Below are 18,868 nucleotides of genomic sequence, written 5' to 3' on the forward strand. Positions count from 1 at the left end.
GTGGCATCCTTAAAAATGCAGCTTCTGGAGCGATGGCAAAAGATGAGAATTTAAATATTCAGAAGGAAGTGTCTAGCCTCTGCGGCTGTACAGACAGGCTGGAGGGTGTGACCCAAGTGTCACCTCAAAGCTTAACCCCAGAAGGCAAACAAAGAGAACCCCAAACGTGTCATCTTAAGAAGTCCATGATCTGGGCTGGCCTGACTAGTAATTGTTTAACGCTTGTGGTGGCTGGGTGGGCTTCTGACCCTGAGGGCCTGGCGCGGAGGAGCGCGGCGGGTGGCCGCTGCAGGAGTGCATGCTGGCCGCGCGCTCCGGCACAGCCCTGCGCCGGCATCGCAGCCGGGTCAGGCGGGGGATCCCGGACCGCGCTCTCTGCCCCTCGGCGCAAGCAGCAGGCGCACGTGGCACCCACTGCCGGCAGGATCACGTGACTGCCGTCTGACCCTGTCTCTCCTGTCTGGTCAGGGATGGAGAGAGGCGCATGCGCGCTCTCGCAGCGGCCCCCGTCTCCCTCCGCGCTATATAAGGCGCCGACGGCGGCGGGGCTCCCGACTCCGCAGTGTGTGAGGGGGCGAGGCTGGGCTGGCGCTGCAGCTACCTGAGCGGCCTCTCCCCCGCGTCTAGCCAGGGCCTACGCCGCCGAGCGGAGCCACCCGCCGCGTTCTCCTCAGCCCCTCGCCAGGCCGCGCGGCCGGCCCCGGCGGAGCCATGAGCTCGGGCACCCCCTACATCGGGAGCAAAATCAGCCTCATCTCCAAGGCGCAGATCCGCTACGAGGGCATCCTCTACACCATCGACACCGAGAACTCCACCGTGGCGCTGGCCAAAGGTGAGGGGCGGCCGGGCCGGGCCCGGCATCCTCCGCACGGAGGAGGCGGCGGCGGCGGGGGTGGCGTCTCCCCACAGCGCCAACCGCGGGCCTGGCCCTGGGGGGACGGCGGAGTCGGGCCTAGGCATCCGTCCCGCTGCTCGATGGAGAATTGGGTCGGTGGGACCCGACGCCTGGTGCGGGGCGGGACAGCGGAGTCACTCGGCCTCGGCTCGCCTCGGGCAGCCATGGGGGGTCTGCGGAGCGACGTGCCCGGCCCGCTGGCGCGGAGAAGGCTGAGCTGGGGCCGGGAAAGCTGCCGTGGCTGGCCACCCCCGGACTCCCCGACAGCGTCTCCCTGCCGTGGCTCCGAGGCTGCGCCCTCCCGATGTTGCCTGGAACTCCACTTCAGTCCATGTCCAGTCTCTCCCCGTGTCTGGGATGCTCCTTCGCCCCCCACACGTCTGGACAATGAGCCGAGCCTCCTGGCGAGGGAGGTGTAAACAGGCAGCAGCTGGAGCTAAGCTGCTCTGCAGGGGTGCTCTGGCGAAAGCCCCAGGGACCTCGCAGCTTGGTTCAGTCTGGGGCTGGCTGACTCCGGCTCTGAAATACCAACCTGCCCAAGCTCAAGTGCGGAGGCAGACTGAGGAGCAAAGCTTTAATTACAGCCGGCGTTGGTTCATTTAGCTGTGGCCTCTTTCATGATTCAGCATTTGATTGATTACTTTACGGTGCCAGAGCTACCTCGTACAGTATAGTGAGCCTGGCTTGTAGAGCAAATGGTCAAATGCAAGAAAATCAAATATTCACAAGAGAACTAACTGCTGGATATACTGCACCGTACTTGGAAGCTGGTGGGAATATTACAAGGCCTTTTTGGGACACCTGTTTAATTTCTCAAACATAGTGCAGTAATGCAGCTTTTTTGTGAAGAAAATATGTGAAAGCTCTGCTAGTATCTTAAGTTCACCTGTTAGTCTTAAACTGCCTCACTTCTTTCTCTTATAATAATTTAGTCATAAAACTCTGTTCTAACAATTGAATTGATTTTTGTCCTACTTCATATACTTTCTATTACTTGGATGATAAAATTCTGCAGTGTTTGGACTGGGTGAATAACAGATCAGAGTGAAATAGAAGAATCTAAATTTCTATTACATTTTTGTGTAAAATAATATACGAACCCTAAATCTTGGTTCTTCTTTTTAATACTTGTGATCAAGAATTGGACTAAGTTCAAACTGAATAATGCTCTGAAATAGTAATCTCTTGTGCAGTGCCCTTAAATCATATGGATAATTAATCCTTAGTCTATTTACCTGAGTGTTTGACACTTGGGCTTTTCTGGTTCTCCTATCTTGCAGACTGCTTCTTCACTTTTTTGCTATCTGCCCTTGGGCATACCGATCTTGATTCTCTCCTAGCCTTTGGCTGTCTCATATTTTCATCTGCCACCTACACAAGTGACTCCGAAACTTGCTTCTGTCTAGAATCTTAATTCTGTTTGCGGTCTCATACAGTTTCTCAAACCAGATTTTTTCCATGTTGCTTTTCTAAACATCATGCCACTATTCTTGTATTTCCAGCCTCTTGTCTCAGAGAAAGCAACAAAATTAAAGATACAAGGAAGAGACAAAGAAAACCAAAGCTTACGCATCTTCACATTTCACCCTTTCCTCATTTTCCTAATGGTGGGGGGGAAGACTTTGTGCCTTTGTAATGTCTAACTTTCCTCATCTTCGCTTCTTCCTCTCCAGTCTGAAAATGTTACTTCTAAAAATCATTGAACTCTGCTTGTTTCTCAAACTTTAATCCTTCCTCTAACAATCTTACTGCATCAGATTCAAGGACCTCATCTTTCAATACTAGGAAGTATTCAGGGGATCCAGACAGTCTTACTTGGTCCACAGTCCCTATGTGCCAGACTGTGGATAAAGAAAATCTAACTTGGATGTTTGAAACCTACTTAAAATTAGTTAGTTATTTTGAATTTCAGATATCTGACTAATTTCAAATATTGAGATGTAGCTGATCGGGATTGACCTCCACACAGGCATACATGTGTCTAAAGCTGTGTACTTCATCACATCCTTTACAAACCCTAAGTAACAGATTGTATGTAAGGAAGCTAGGAGAAGAGAATGGAATTCAGTTGGATCCCAACATGGCTGGCTGTCAGCTGAAACAGCAGGGCTATGGCTGCTTGCTCCTTTAAGTAGAAGTCCTAGCATCCATATATACACAAATGCAATTTTTTTACCCATGTCCTATCTACACTGCTGATTCAGAGCCTCCTTTGTAATGAATGGGATACAGCAGTCTCTTCTGTAGCCTTTGTTTTCCACTTAGCACTCACTACTTCAGAGCTTAAGTGGACTACCTTTCACAGGACCTCTGTACTAAAAGAATGTCTTCATATTTATTAAATTAGTAGGGAAAAATACATGCTGTTTGCCTTAGAAATAAAGCTATAGGTCTTAATATTTTGGATGTTGGTCACTTTTAATTTGGTGCACTGCCTGCAGCATATTGGCATCTGTGTTGTAACTTAATTTCTTTACTGGCAGATTCATATTCCATTATTAAAATGCTACTTTATAGGTTTTTTCAAATCAAATTTTGCTTTTTTTCTCAGACTAAGATTTCTTAAATTACAGGATTTATGTCAGTGTTTTCTGATGCCTGACCACAATAATAGTGCTGCAGTCGTACTTAGACCTATGCCATTGTGACAGAAGTGTAGCTCATAAATAAGACCTTGATTTGTGTGGAGAAGTGGAGAAGCATTTTGAACTCTGGACAGAATCTCTCAAATTGCAGGTAGCTAGCAAATGCTAGCAATGTCCATTTAAAAGACTTGCAATAACAGACTTCTAAAATGTTAGGACACCTAGGACATTGGACAGAACAGTATGATCTCAGCAGTACAGAAATAATCATGTCATCAGGAACTAACCCAGACATCTATAGAAACTCCTTTCCCATCCCCTTATTGTTTTGGTACATATACACCTTTACCCTGATATAACACAACCTGATATAACACAAATTCAGATATAATGTGGTAAAGCAGCACTCAGAGGAGGTGGGGGGCTGAGCACTCCAGAGCAAGCTCAATACAATGAGGTTTCACCTATAACGCAGTAAGCTATTTTTGGCTCCCGAGGACAGCATTATATTGAGGTAGAGGTATACTCTCAATTTTCTCAAACTGACATTTCTTTTGTAGCGTGCCTGGAAGGTCACCACATTTGGGCTATTTCAGTCCAAGGCAGAACCAAACTATAGAGTTCTGGGGCTATCACAGAACACCCTGCCAGCTGCTACCTCTGAAGGGATCCAGCTTGGGTAGCTGCTGACTGCCGGTATGCCATTGGGAGAGGCAGTCCCTCAAATAGGCAGGTCTCAGGCCATTTAGGCTTTTACACATCAAAACATGTTAAACTCCACCTGGAGAATGATGCACAGCCTTTGCAGGTCGCAGAGTACCCCTAGCTTGTGGTATTGAGGTAGCTTAAAAGGCTTTTGCAGACTCAGCAGTGCTGGAACAGAGAGGAGCATTAATCAGTTACTAGTGTCCTAGTCCTGGTCCAAGGATGTGGCACATCATGTAGTGCTCTGCGTTGACCTGTAAGGAGAGTGACACTAGTCCTGCTCAAATATGAGCAACATCTTAGTCTGAGCTTCAAGAAACTGGAAATCCAGAAGTCCATTCAGTGCAACTTTGCAGTGTAGTGATAGCTCAGTGTTTGCAAAATGTAGTTAAGCTGTGTTTGAGTTCTTTGCTTAAGATGTAAGGCAGGCAGTATACGTATTAATCATGAAATCAGTGGCATTCCACTCTGGGAGTAGAGAGAGGTGAATAATGTATATTAACTTGTGCTTTACCTGTACCTACCACACTCTTTCATGAAAAATTAAATATAATGTCATTGTTTGAACTCTAAAGCTTTAAATGGAGTGGGGCTAGAGCTGGGTGAAATTTTTTTGATTAACTTTTTCTGTGAAAAACAATTTTGGATTGACCAGAAGTATTTGTGAATTTGTGTTGAGTTCATCAAACAGTTGTGACCAAGTAATTTTTTTTTAAAAAACCTCCATCTTGATGATGTCAAACATTTTGTTTCAACTATACATGACTTTTTTTTGGTGGGAAGGGCATTTTTTACCAAAAGCAAAGGAAAATTAGCTTAACAAATTACTTGTAGGGGTAGGGGGAGAGATTTTAACTTGTCTTCCACATTACAGGCCAGTGGCCTTGCCATTGGGCTATGACAGATTCTGATATGAGGCTTTCTCAGTCTCTTGTGTAGCAGCTGTTCACTTTTTTACTAAACAAACTAGTCATTGGAGCAGGAACTAGGACTTGAATATCTCACATTCTAGGGGAGGGCATTAACCACCAGACAAGAGTCATCCTTGCTTTTTCCCTATTCCAGTGACAGTTGTAAGAACAGCCCAGGTGAGTACCCAAACCACTGGACTAAAGGCTATAAAGGAGCTGCTGCTCCTAGGTGTTACGTGAACCTAATTCTCCTTTGCTTTTGACAGGTTGCCCAGATTGTTGCTGGGGGTCAAGCAGATGTTTTTGACTCTTTGGAAAGATTCAGCAAATGAGAATGTTTGACCCTAAACTATTTTTTTGGCATTGCCAGCGAACAAAAAGTCCATGATTTACTCAGCTGTAGTTGGGACCTTGCTGCCTGAGACAGCCCTTCTTGTGCTATTCTGCCACAGTTGTGTTTGGAGGAACTCAGGCTGGATTCCTCAGTTTAAGAGGCTGACAGTAGAGCAGTCTCGGGTAAGGGGGCGGTGGCGGCTCATGTTAGAAACAGGCCTCACCAATACCACATAGCGCAAGTCATTGACTTTAAGAGTCACCTGTTTACATGGACTACTGTTGAGGTGGGCTTTGGAAAAATCAGATGTGTGGGGGGTTAGGAGTTTGTTCTAACTGTGACCTGACTTCTGGGGGTGGGGGTTGTGTGTATATGTATGTTAAATATAGCAGGGATCCTTAGAGCCTTGAGTACATGCCCTTTGCTGTGGCATAAAGCTAAACTTCACCCGAAACTATATAATGCTGGAAAAACAAGTTGCAGTACTAATAGAGGCTAATATCTACTACTTTCTCTCTTAAATGCTGAAGTGCGCTCATTTGGTACTGAAGACCGTCCCACAGACAGACCTGCTCCTCCAAGAGAAGAGATTTATGAATACATAATTTTCCGGGGAAGTGACATCAAAGACATTACTGTATGTGAGCCTCCTAAAGCTCAGCATACTCTGCCTCAGGATCCTGCCATTGTCCAAGTAAGAATTTCAATTTAAAATGGTGGTAGAAAGTTTTGAGGCAAAATACTTGCAATTCAAAGCTTGACCTGAACCACAAGTCTTCAGGTTAAAAGGCGGTGTTAAAAAACTAAAGGTCAGTGTAAATGTTTCCAAGAACTGTAATCATTCAAGTGGAAACACTGGTTTTCAACCCAATACTTCCTTTAGTCTTTGTGGCCAAAGTATTGCAGCATTGAAAACCTAGTAAGCAGTCCAGATTTTAATTGACCCAGGTGAAATTGCTGTGTAAGTTCTTTAAATTTTTTCATAAATTGACATTTTAAACAGTCTTGTTACTTTTAATACCTTAAAAGCACTAAATCCCCAACTGTGAGGATAGTGGAGAAACAGGAAATACAAGAATTTGAAACTGTAAGTGAAAATGTACTTACACTGTTCTCTTGTTATGCAGTCTTCACTGGGCTCTACCTCTACATCATCCTTCCAGCCACATGTGCCTTATAGTCCATTTAGAGGCATGCAACACTACAGCCAGCTTGCTGCTAGTTCTTTACTTAGCCAGCAATATGCAGCTTCTTTAGGTTTAGGTGAGTAAAAGCTTGAAGGTGTGCTCTTTGACATTGTACCCCGTCTTTAAGGCATGGTTTCACAACAGGTTGTGCCTTAGTTGTTACTAATAACTACATTTTCTGAATTGATTGACTGTATCTTCTGTCAGCAGTTAAAACAACCAGCCTTATGAAGTATCAGAGGGTAGCAGTGTTAGTCTGGATCTGTAAAAGCAGCAAAGAATCCTGTGGCACCTTATAGACTAACAGACGTTTTGGAGCATGAGCTTTCGTGGGTGAATACCCACTTCCTCAGATGCATGAGGAAGTGGGTATTCACCCACGAAAGCTCATGCTCCAAAACGTCTGTTAGTCTATAAGGTGCCACAGGATTCTTTGCTGCTTTTACAGCCTTATGAAATGAGGCTTAATTGTAAAAATGTTAAAGTAAGAAATTTGTCTGTATAGAGACAGTAAGAACAGTAAATGAGTCTAATAGCATGTGTTTGAAAGTACTATACATATAAGCTTTAAACATTTGGTTATTGGCTCAGTGAGGTCATAGTCTGTTTCTAGTTTGATACCCTGCGTATTCTGCACTCTGAAAGAAAATTCTCAATACCATAGGAAAGGACTCCAAATATGTAGCATCTCAATACTATTCTAGGTAACTTCTTGTATCTCTTTCCAAGTCCTCAGCATCTCAACTACCTTGCCTTATTTGTGTACCTTTTTTGCTTTCTCTTCTCCCTTCTGTCTCTTTAGAGAAACTGGTAAGCCCTCCAACATCAGCAGCTGCTTCCAGCCCTAGCTCTTCTCCGTCTCCACAACCTGTTTCAGAGCCTGACATGTCTTCAGAGCCACATCAGCTCTCTCCCAAGGGTAACAGCAGTTTGAGGACTCCAAATATTTGGAAGAACTTGCATGGTGTTTGCAGAACATTCTATTCTGCTTGTTAACCCTCTCAAAATGACAGTACTTATGTGTAACTGTAGCAAAACTGATACATCGTTCTTAGTTCTTGCTTTGTTTCTGACCATTTGTTAGAGTTCTGGCTTACTGGTACTGTAGAAGAATTGATTTGGGGGCTGGGGAAGGACAACAAGTACAGATGGTGCTTAGTCTTCATAGGGAAGGCTGGCTGCAGAAGATGTTTGCTTGTTGGGACATAATAAATATTTATTGCCAGCTTACAGAATGGCATGAAATGGACCTTCTCTTTCTGTAGAGGAAGGAATGATGCTTAGAGCCCTGCAAATCCATGGATATCTACTTTATATCTGTGGATATCCACAGATTTTTGTGGATCAAATGCAGATACAAATTTTGCTTCTGGGTAGGGCTATAATGATACACCAGAACTTAATAACTGCTAATTAGCTAGTCCTTAAAGAAATACTTGAGCCCTCTCCATTTGTTATTGGAGAGGAATTTTTGAATGCATTCCACACTTGACATGGGCCACTGTAAATAGCTCTCTGCTTCAGTAGGTGTTGCATGAATGCAGTATTCATGCTTTACTGATTATCAAACAAAAGGGTCAATCTGCATTAATGGAAACTGTCATATCTGAACAAAGACATGACAGTTGGTTGATCTTAAATTTTATGCACTATAGGGAATCCAGTTCAAAAGTAGGCTGAAGGGAAAACTAGATTGAAGAGCTTTGCAGTGTTTTCAGGGCAGATAGTGTGGGTACAATTCACGTGTGCAGGTAGCTGTCATGAATCTGCTTATAATCCACACTTAAATGCTTGGGTCAAGTTGGAAAGCAAACGTGTGTAGCTTCCCCCTCCTTTTTGGCCCATATCTATCTCTCTCTACCATATCAAAGATCGAACTAAAGTACACTTCAAAATGATGCTTGCTGATAGTAACTACAGGGGAGGCTTAATATCTAGACATACTCTAAGGGTGATGTTTCTGGTTTATTCGTGGGAAAGTCCTAAGTGTGTACTAGATTAGTATGTGGCACAATAGAGAATTCTAGAAATAGAATGCAGATTCAGGATGCACTAAAATAAGCAATGGCTTGGCTTGTGTAGTGTAATGCATTTCTTGATCTTAAACTGAACCAGTTGCATGGAAGCAAATATCTCTCCTCACTTATGCAAAACTACCTAATGTTCTGTTCATCAAATTTTATGTTCATATAAAGAATTAAGTGTGAGATGTCTCAAAGTACCAAACATAAACTTCTTTGCAACCATAGGGAATGAATATTTGTCTGAACGTTTATTTTAACTTTCTAATATGGCTTGTTATACTTCACACCATTGAGATAAGTGCCTAACTGTGTTGTAGTGTAAAAAAAAAAGGTCGTGAAACAAAAGTCCAGGAGGTTGGTTAAGGTTGAAGTGTTACCCTCTTAACTCCTGTACTGTGTGCTTTAATATCTAGGAAACATTGAGACTGGACTAGTTTCAACTTGTTTCTGGGTTTTCTTGGTAGGTTTTCTAACAGTACCAAACTACTTGATGTAGTATCCTTATGGAAGGACTTCCAAATGCATATGAACATGACTTGTACTTGATGGACCATAACTACTAGAGCCATTAAACATTTATTTTAATAGATCTGACACTGATGCCACTTTAATCTGGTTCTGCATATCAAAAAGCTGTGTACAGTAAGACTAAGCTATTGATGCAGTAAAGATTATGCACACTGAGACACTCAACTGCTTTGAAATTGAAGTACTTTCAGGAAAGTCTGAAGCAAGCTTCTTTTAGCTAAAACAAATATATTTATTCTGTAAAATCCTACACAAACAAGAATACCTAATGAAGAGAAATGGGAATTTGTATATTTTGGAAGCTTATTGCATATATAGTGACGTCTTAATTTGATATGCCTAACTTTGTCCTTACCAATTTGCTCCTTTATCGTAATAGTTAACTTGCATTCTTCAAGGGTAAAATTGTTGACTTGATTTATGGACCTGGGCTCATGGGCCAAAACTTGTATGCCAACACTTACTCAAATGTGTAATGAAACGCATACCAAACCCCCATAGCAGAATAATGGAAGTGCCTAGGAGGTTCTGCACGGGTATTGAAATCTATTTTTGATCATGGAGGTAGTTGGGGTTCATGAGCACTGTTGGTGTTATTCTTTCTTGCAGTAATTCCTGGAATGCAACTAAAAACTAGTTGTTGTAATCATCCCTTTGTTTTTCCAGGTACTGGCTTCCCATTGGTTCCCCCAGTTCGCAAAAGCCCCATGGTGGAGCAGGCTGTTCAGACTGGTCCAGTTGATAACATGAATCAAAAAAAGCCACCCCCAGCAAAAGTAGTTTCCGGGATCCAGCGCAATGGAAGGCAGATTCCACAAAGTAGTAAGACAAATGGTATTACCAAAGTCTTGTTTTCAAATGGTATTTGGTAGGGCTTCCTTCAGAAAAATGTTGAAGTAACTGACAACAGTCCTTAAGCCTGCTGGATAAGTTAGCATACCTTAAGTTGAAAGTTAACTTTGTTTCTAACCCAAGCATATCAGAATAATCTTCCTTTCCCTGTTTCTTTGCTGTAGATACAGTTCAGCCACCACCTGTGCAAACTCAAGGCCAGGTGAATGATGAAAACAGAAGACCTCAAAGGAGAAGATCGGGTAGGCTAACTTGACCTTAAATATGTAAACTGCCTTATAGAACTCCAATTCTCTGCTCCATGTAATTGAGAATACTGGCTAACGTAAGATGCTTGTGAGCAGCACCATGTTAATAGTAAACAATAATAAAATAAAGGGTACATGGAACAAAACAGCCAAAAGAGCATTCAGGCATGCAGAAGTAATGTTTCCTTAGCTCCAGAGGTTCCTCTGCAAGAATCTTGTAGAGCCATAGAGAACATACCAGGGGAGAATTGCTTCTCCCCTGAAACTCTGGTATACTCATGTAAACTTGATATCAGTTGTTGTCGTTACATGGGTTACCCCTCACACTGTGTAAGGATCTTCAAAAGGGATTTGAGGTAGCCATAACCAGCCAGACCATGTTATCACAACTCATCTAAGTTGTCTTCCTCATGTATTGTAGAAACCCATGTAACTGGTTCTAGCCTTGTACAGATTTCAGGAAACCCACACATATCCCAATGTGTGTGGATTTATGGGGTGAAATTCCTTGGAAAACTTTTCATTTTTTCCCCCCACCGACTGCTTGGCATTATCTTTATAGTAGTTGAATGCAACACTGTCAGGGAAAGTTGGCTGTAGTAATCTAACTTAAGTTAGACTTAACTGCCAAGAATGTTTTCCGAAAAGTTAAAGTATTGCTCTAATGTGTTTCTACAGTGAAGTTCAGACGTCTCTTTCAAAGAGGTGTGACATAATCACAGGACTGGAAGCCAGAAACTCCTGAGTTCTAATCCTGGTTTTCTCTGGCCTTGACCAAGTCATTTAACCTTCCTACGCGTTACCAAGTGTTTAAACTCTCCTGCTTTCAGGAAACAGGAGAACCAGAACCCGTTCTAGAGGACAAAATAGACCAGCCACTGTGAAGGAAAACACAATAAAGTTTGAAGGTGACTTTGATTTTGAAAGTGCAAATGCACAGTTCAACAGAGAGGAACTTGATAAAGAATTCAAGAAGAAACTGAACTTTAAAGGTTTGTGTCTTTTATTAAATGTAAGTGGCTTTACTAATTTTAAGGATGGCATATAGACCAGACCACCTCTTGCTCTGAGAAATTACATGATTGATTAAAATAGGGAAGAATCTCAGATCTAGTTTGAGGGAGGAAGAAATTGATGGCTCTTCAGTATACGCAGCAAGAAATTGTGTAATTAATCTTCTATCTTCAGATGACAAAGCTGAGGCAGGTGAAGAAAAGAGTGATCCTGGAGTAGCGACTCAGAATGATGGCAATGCAGATGAAGACCTTCTTGGACCCAATTGCTATTATGATAAATCAAAGTCTTTCTTTGACAACATCTCTTCAGAACTAAAATCCAGGTAATTATCTTTCTGAAGCTTGTCTGTCTTACACCCCTTAGTGCTGGCAGTATATTAGAGAGGTTCTATGCTAGGCAATGCCTAGCCATTTATCGGAACACAGATAAATGAAACACTGCATCTTGAAAGGCTTCTTGTATTCTGAGAAGTTTTGGATGATCAATAACTAGGCTTTGGGAAGGCATGTGGCCCTAGAATTTGACAGCTCACTAGATACTAGTAAACTTACAAATAGTGATATCTTTTTATGATTTTAGAACAAATTGCAGTCTTGGGTTTTTTCTTTTTTTGGGGGGGAGAGGTGGGATTCATTTGACTTAAACTCAGATGTGAACAAGTGCTTAAGGTTATGCTTTTGGCATATCAAATTGAACACAAGACATCCAAATGGTGAACTATTGGAATATCATAAACTAAAATATCTTTTAGACATTCTAGAAACTGTTTTAAAATATCCTTAAACTACTTTACCCAATTTTTTCCACTTAGTCTTTACTATTTGTCCTCCAAGTCTGAATCCGTTCCATTAAGATTATGGAGAGTTGTTTGCTGTTCTATGCACAAGTGCTGCAGTGTTTGTAGGGTAAAGTCTAAATCCAAGTTGTTCCATGCTTCCATTAGAATTTCCTAAAGATAAATAAAATCCTTAAATTAAGCAATTAAAACATTGGATCTAAACTGTGTCCTTTAAATGTCTGTTTAAAAAAAAAAGTTCTTGGGTTTTAAAATAATCCCCTGATCACCTATCCATTCCTGTCTCCTTACCAGACGGTGGCTAGATTGCCCTTAACTTGTTTCTGAAGTTCTAAACCCCCCTCCTCTCCCATTACTGTATGCTGCATTTCCTTGGCTAACAGCTGCATTTTTATCCTAAGTCACTAACTGCACTTTTTTCTTCCTATATAAATTGTGCAAAGTAATCAATGTACACCTTTATCAGGGGGAGCAGAGGGGAGAAGGTATAGAGTAGAGCTCTGTTGTAGAAGTCAGACCTCTTATGCTTTAAGCCAGGCTCTACTGTTGAATTTGTGTGGGCCTTACGCAAATCACTTCATCTGTTTTCTTTGCACACTTTCCCCTATTTAGACTGTAAGCTCTTGAGTCCAGGAACTGTTCTTGTACAGCAGCTTGCACAAAAGCCCTAATCTTGGTTGATTCTAGGGGCTGCTGTAATTCTGAATCTTTAAACAATGAGACTGTGCACTGAAGCCCAACTTTGATAGTCTCGTTTGTTGACAGTGGAACTAGGAAATATAATTCTTCCATACAGTTACTATAAGTAGTATAGTGATATACAGTTAGCCTTTTTGTGGGGAAGGAGTTACTTTCTTTCTAGTTACTAAAGCTAGTCTAAAACAGGAACTTTTCCTGGTTGTCTTGATTGAAACTTGGTAGAACTTAATTGCTTTAAAGGTACCAATAGCATTTCAGGAAAACAGGTGGCAGGTACTGCAGCACTATGGAAAGTGCTGTTCAGTCCCTTTAAGGCCCTTGTGATTCCTGCTTCCAGTTGAAGTGAAATGGTAACTAACAAGATATGACCCTTGAGCCATCCCTTAATATGTGACAAGTCCAAGGCAGTAAGGGTGCAGAGAAAGCAGGGTGCAGCATATCAGTCTTTCTAGGTCTCTGTAAAACAAATGATTTCTTCGCTCCTGCACAAGTGGGACGGACTTTCCCAAAAATTATCTTCTGAATAATGGTCATGCTTGACTCAAGCCTGACTGCAGTCTTGTTCAGTTCCAGGCGTACAACGTGGGCTGAAGAAAGGAAGCTTAATACAGAGACATTTGGCGTATCTGGCAGGTTTCTTCGTGGACGTAGCTTTCGTGGTGGATTTCGAGGTGGAAGGGGTAGTGGAGCAGCACGGCGAAACCAAACAACTCACAGAGCTGGTACTGGAAGAGTGTAATAGAGGCAAGTTTTGTGGCAAATGCTGTGGCTTAATAGCTGTTCAATCTTTACCTTGGCTGCTAGTTTTGCAAGCAGATCAAAGGTGATTCCTTATGGATTCACCTTTCATCCTCTCATCATATTGGGTGGTATCAGGATAGAGCAGCTTTAACGTCATTGTCGTGCCACTCATGGTTATTCTTTACTGGGGTTGACATTCTGGCCAAGTCTGAATAAAAGTGGCCCTTGCCTTCCTCCCAGGATAATGGAATGCTCACTAAATCACAAATGCAACCTCAATGTTTTGCAAGTGTAGCTTGATCAGGGGAACAAATCTCAGATTGGTGTTCCTGTAGGCATGGATGGGAAAGAGGTGAGATTGGTCTCCTTTATTTGATGCCTAATACTCTTTCTTTGCAGGCTCTAAATTCCTCTGCCATGAAGATGAAAATTATGTATATAGGATGAAACGAACTGCTGTACCAATGTGGGCTAAGAAGTCCTTGTTTATTGTCTGAAAGTCAATGACAGAAGTTCACGTACTACTGCTTGTATTTTGGGCTTCAGCTTAATTTGAACCAGCATCCGAGAGCTGGAATATTTTTGGAAGCGGGAATGTGTTCAGGGTTATCTTCTTGGAGTCTTTTTTTTTTTTCTTCCCCCAAAGTGCAGGCCAACTTAAAATATGGTTCTTCTTTCTGGGACTCTATAAAGTTGCTGTCATTGAAACAAAGTAAAACTCCCTTTCTGTACCCTGAAGATCATCATGCTATTTTAACTTCCTTTAAAAGAGAATCAAAGCTAACTGGAAGTAAACCAGCTAACTTGTTTGTTCTGAGCAACCAAATGTACCCTTCGCTGCTGCTGATCTCTCATTAAGGCAGCATAACTTCAGTAGCATGTGGTGTCTGGAAATACAGATTTCTGCTGCTGAAGGGGTTGTGTATAGTGTGACTTGAATACTGGGTGGCTGCTGATCATGTGATAGTGTAAAAGTGTACAGTTATTTGCAGGTCCACTACTCTTTCAGGGGTACTGCATGATTCCATGCAATGGCACAAAATCAGTCACTTGGGGCGCTCTCTGAAGTCCTCTTTGGAGGAAGAAGCCCAAAGCCTCTAACTAGCCCAGTTCTATGTAGGGAAGAGTGCTATGCTGTATTTCCTCACTCATAAAACAGTGCTAGAACAGCAAGTGATCTCCTACATGCGGTGTGAAATACTCCATGAGATGTTCTTGCAGTAGCTTACCTGTAAACTAAGCAAGAATAAAGATGGAGAAACCTCTCAAAAGGAGCAATTTGAGGGATGGCTTATGACTTATTGCCCCTAACAGTGCCAGATTGTGTGAACCGTAAACACTGCAAACAGCTTTATGTACACTCATAGGCTCTGTGATGGAATGCTATAGAATGTTGCTTTCCCTAAACTAATAGGGCAGCCCATGTAATGAAGCTTATCAGATGGGTGTTCTTAATTTGTTTTCTAACCCCCCAACTGTACATAGTTCTTTTGTTAGAGGTGTGGGGCAAATTGGGAGGAGGGGTTATAAACTCGTTTGCATGAATAAGTGGGTTAAGCTTAGTTATTAGGCATGTGTTCCTTTCATGGTTGATGGGAAATTTTGTTGAAAAAGCACTTTGATAACTGAACCCATTACATAGCCAGAATTTTAATTTATGCATTGACTAAGTTACTGTAAAAGCTTGGCTTTATTTTTGTTAGGACTTCATTAAGAATTAGAACAGAGCTGCCCCATTGCAATGGAGAAATGTAAATTGTAATAAACAAACATGTACCTGTTTAACATGTCTCCCATTTTTGTTCCTGTAAATGGCTAACAGTTGGTGGTTTGCAGGAGTGTTACTCAGTGGCTTAATCGCTGAAACCTCTGATTTGAAATAAGCCAGAGCCCTAGTATCTAATGAAGGATGGGCGTGGTGTTAATCACAGCCAGAAACATCTAACTTTTATTTGTAGGGAAAAACTCAACCAATCTGTACTTCCTCCACAGCTTCATACTTCAGTTCCTTCCTTCAGTTTGGATGGCTGCTTCTCTTGCTTCAGTGGGAATGAAGATTTCAGCACTTGTCTTCTCCTGGGAGAAACAATTAGAAGCAGCAGCTGAACTCTTATTTTCTGTACTGGATCAAATATTACTGTTTCAACATACAAATCTAAGGTCTCTCCTTTGTGTTTTCCTGTGAGCTTAGCCGGAAGTGTTCAGCTATGACATTTATTTATCTTTATGCAAATATCCTGAAGTGGGAACCTCATGCCAGATCAAATTCCTTTGATTTAAAAAGGAAGGGGAAGTAGCTAAGCTTAGCTATGAAGGTCCTGGACTGGCTTATGCTAAACTTATGTCTTAGCACTAAACACCATTGGCTCAAAAGAGGGAATCTACATGTCAGTCCTATTCTAATGTAAATCTTTCACCTTGTGGTTGGACTAGTGTTATCATTTGACATATAACATCTGCTACTGTTGTGTATTATAGCACATGGATTATTTTACTTACTAGCTCATTGCACTCTATGTGCTTGTGCCCTAGAACAGGGTTTTGCTTATCTAAATGCATAACTTTTACGTCAGGCAGCTGGCCCTAGCTTCCTTGCATTTTGTATTAAAAGTAGGCTAGATGACTTTACTATTACGCCTCTAGAATTAAAACCATTTTTGAGGTGGGGGGGCCTGTACCACTCTAAAATTACTAAATTCTATTAACTGCAGCTGTCTCACTTAAGGATCTGAACATACTCATTTGACTAGATTTCATCCATAAGTGTCTACCCTTCTCCACTCAAGCTAGCTGTCACTAAGCAACACCATGCTAATAATGCCAATAGCTACTACTGTCCTTCATATTACTTAAAGCACAGTGCTAGTACCAGCTTCCCCAACCCCCACAGGCTGTCCTCTCTTCACAGCCAACAGACAGAAGACTGTATTTCAGGAGCATTGCTTCACTAGCTATCTTTAGCCCCTTCACTGGGAGTAGCTAAACTCAAATAGTCCCAAAGCAGTATCTATGTTAAAACCAAACTTAAAAAAAAAAAAAAGCTGAAGCATGTTGGGAATCCTTTGAGTTTCGGGAGGATTAGAGACAGGCTCAAAGCATGAGCTAGCAGCTCTGTTCCTTGTTAATTGTACATGGTGACACGCTCAGGATTACCTAGACTAGCACCACATGCTCAGTAACTTTAGGTGCCTTATGCTATGTTCCCATGACTGCTTGTTGGGCTAGTGCCTGAAGCTGGACGTGCTCACACATGCAGTGCATGTGAGATCATGCTGTGCAGAGGATGACACTTAGCTCTACACAATAGCATCCTCCATTCTGTCTGGGGTCCTGGGAGGAAATAACTCATTAAAAGGGGGTTGTGCTGGCAAAAAGTTTGGGACCCCCAGGATAGACTCAAGGAGCATGATCTATTCAGCTAGCTTAATAAAGGGAAGGTTACGGAGTGACTTGATTACAGTCTAAGTGCTTATATGGGGAGTAACTATTTAATAATGGGCTCTTCAGTCTAGCAGAGAAAGGTCTAACACAATCCAATGGCTGGAAGTTGAAGCTAGGCATCAGCTAATCATCCTTCACCTTCTAAACTGAGGGAGTGAAGAGAGGTTAGCTGGAGCCTCTCACTGATGATTGTCTTTCAGCAACAGAGAGAGGTTTTTTTTTTTTTTCATAAAATGGTTTGTATTTAAGTATGTAGCCCTTTCACTTGTGCAGGCAACAGCAATCACAGGTGCCCTGCAAAGGATTTTTGTTTTGAAGGAGTCAGTGGTGTGGGAAGTGGGTTAAGAACCAAACTTTTTTGCTCATGTTTCTACCTTAGACAGATTAAGAATTTCAAGTTTTGTCTGTCCTGGTTTTCTGAACAACCCCCAGGGAAGCTCTTAAACCATGGTGGTTGTGAGCTGTAAGGGGTAGTTTACAGACAAACTTGCAGACTTTAAACTCAGTCAGCTTCCTGAAACAGATTTTGCTGTAAATCCAGTTTTGGACCCTTCAGCATTAAGGGGTTAGTCAGTTTAGCTAAGGTCAGTAACAAACCAGCCTTAGCTAATATGAATTTAATCCCCTTTTTTACTCCAAGATGAATTTCACACATAAACAATTTAATGGGTTTCAAGTCACATTATTTTGGTGGAAGTTTGTAGACCATCCCTAACAGTAATTGAATGAGTTGGGTATTGAATCTTGAATGCAAGTTTCCTTTATCTGGTGTTAGTTGGGGGGGGGGGGGGGGGGTTTAGGATTTTCAACCTGCTCCATTGCCTTTGTGTTACTAGACTGCACAGGGAGTGGAGATTGGCTCTGCAGCCCCTGTGGTGGGGATTCCCCTAGCACGCACAGAGATGGCTGGTGACACCAAGATGTGGTTGCATTATCTTGCACCAGGAATTTCCAGCTGGTGCATAACTTCTTGAAGGCTGACTTGAAAATAAAAACAAATGAAGAGATTTTTTGTTTCTAAAAGTGCATTTTAGGCCTTTGTGTCAAAGAAACAAGCGTCACTTCCCCCTCCCGTAGCAAATATTGCTGTTAAAGGTGTTCTGCAGAGAACTTAAGTTCTCATTCTGTACTTCTCCAAGTTGACTGCACAATGGGTTGCAGGATCAGGTAATCATTTTAAGATAAGCTGCATTTTATGATCAATGTAAAAAGACAGTTCTCTGGTCCCTGCACCTCCAGTTTTGAGGCACTCACTTGTTTTCCTCTTTCTTCATTTAAACTACTACTCCCTATTGCATTGTGGAGGGAGTTGAGTTTTATTTTCCATGTACTGGGCAAACACTACAAATGCTATTGTTCCTAATTCAGAACTCATTTGTTCATGCCATCAAAACGAGATGAGTTCTATACCCAATTGTGTAGTGCATTGTTATGAAAAACATATGAAAACATGCTCTATTGATACAGAACTGAAAGTAGCTTGATGGAACATCACACTGAATAAGATGAGCTATCTTCCTGTTCTTTCTAGAGGTGATTTTTATAAATAGAAGTATATGAATAGAGCTGTTCTCCTCTCTGAAATAAAATACCCTTTATTACTTAAGCAGACATTTCTTTCTGTCTCTAAATATATTGCATTCAGTCCACCTTGTCACCTGTGACTACAGACTTTTGTTTAAACACACGTTTCATTCCAGGGCTGCATTAGGTACTTAGCAGATTGAGGGACACAGCAATGATTGCTCATTAGCCTGTGTAATAAGCTGCTTTCATAAAGGATGATGGCATGGTTTTGATGGGTGGTGGCTGCACACATGGACATTCAACATCATGTTATATCATTTCTCAGGACACCGCTTTCAGAAGGGCAGAGGATATAACTAAGCTGAGCTTGTACAAGAA

At 42.0% G+C, this 18,868-nt stretch overlaps 1 protein-coding gene across 3 annotated transcripts; it reads left to right on the top strand.

Annotated features, from left to right (window-relative positions):
* The first annotated feature begins 498 nt into the window (after window positions 1-498).
* On the top strand, window positions 499-16,150 carry LSM14B (LSM family member 14B). Of its 3 annotated transcripts, none has more exons than XM_050917803.1 (10): window positions 499-832; window positions 5,961-6,124; window positions 6,558-6,693; window positions 7,420-7,536; window positions 9,836-9,991; window positions 10,186-10,263; window positions 11,100-11,261; window positions 11,458-11,608; window positions 13,349-13,534; window positions 15,528-16,150. In XM_050917803.1, exons 1-9 carry the CDS (start codon window positions 712-714, stop codon window positions 13,518-13,520), a joined length of 1,257 nt encoding a protein of 418 aa, XP_050773760.1. In that variant the 5' UTR covers window positions 499-711; the 3' UTR covers window positions 13,521-13,534; window positions 15,528-16,150. The 3 variants fall into 3 exon arrangements, with proteins under 3 accessions (XP_050773760.1, XP_050773761.1, XP_050773759.1); XM_050917802.1 differs by having other exon boundaries at window positions 506-832; window positions 9,836-10,003; XM_050917804.1 differs by lacking the exon at window positions 7,420-7,536 and having other exon boundaries at window positions 505-832; window positions 9,836-10,003.
* Window positions 16,151-18,868: the final 2,718 nt, after the last annotated feature.

Source organism: Gopherus flavomarginatus, chromosome 11 (assembly GCF_025201925.1).
Source record: "Gopherus flavomarginatus isolate rGopFla2 chromosome 11, rGopFla2.mat.asm, whole genome shotgun sequence".
Taxonomy (NCBI): domain Eukaryota; kingdom Metazoa; phylum Chordata; order Testudines; family Testudinidae; genus Gopherus; species Gopherus flavomarginatus.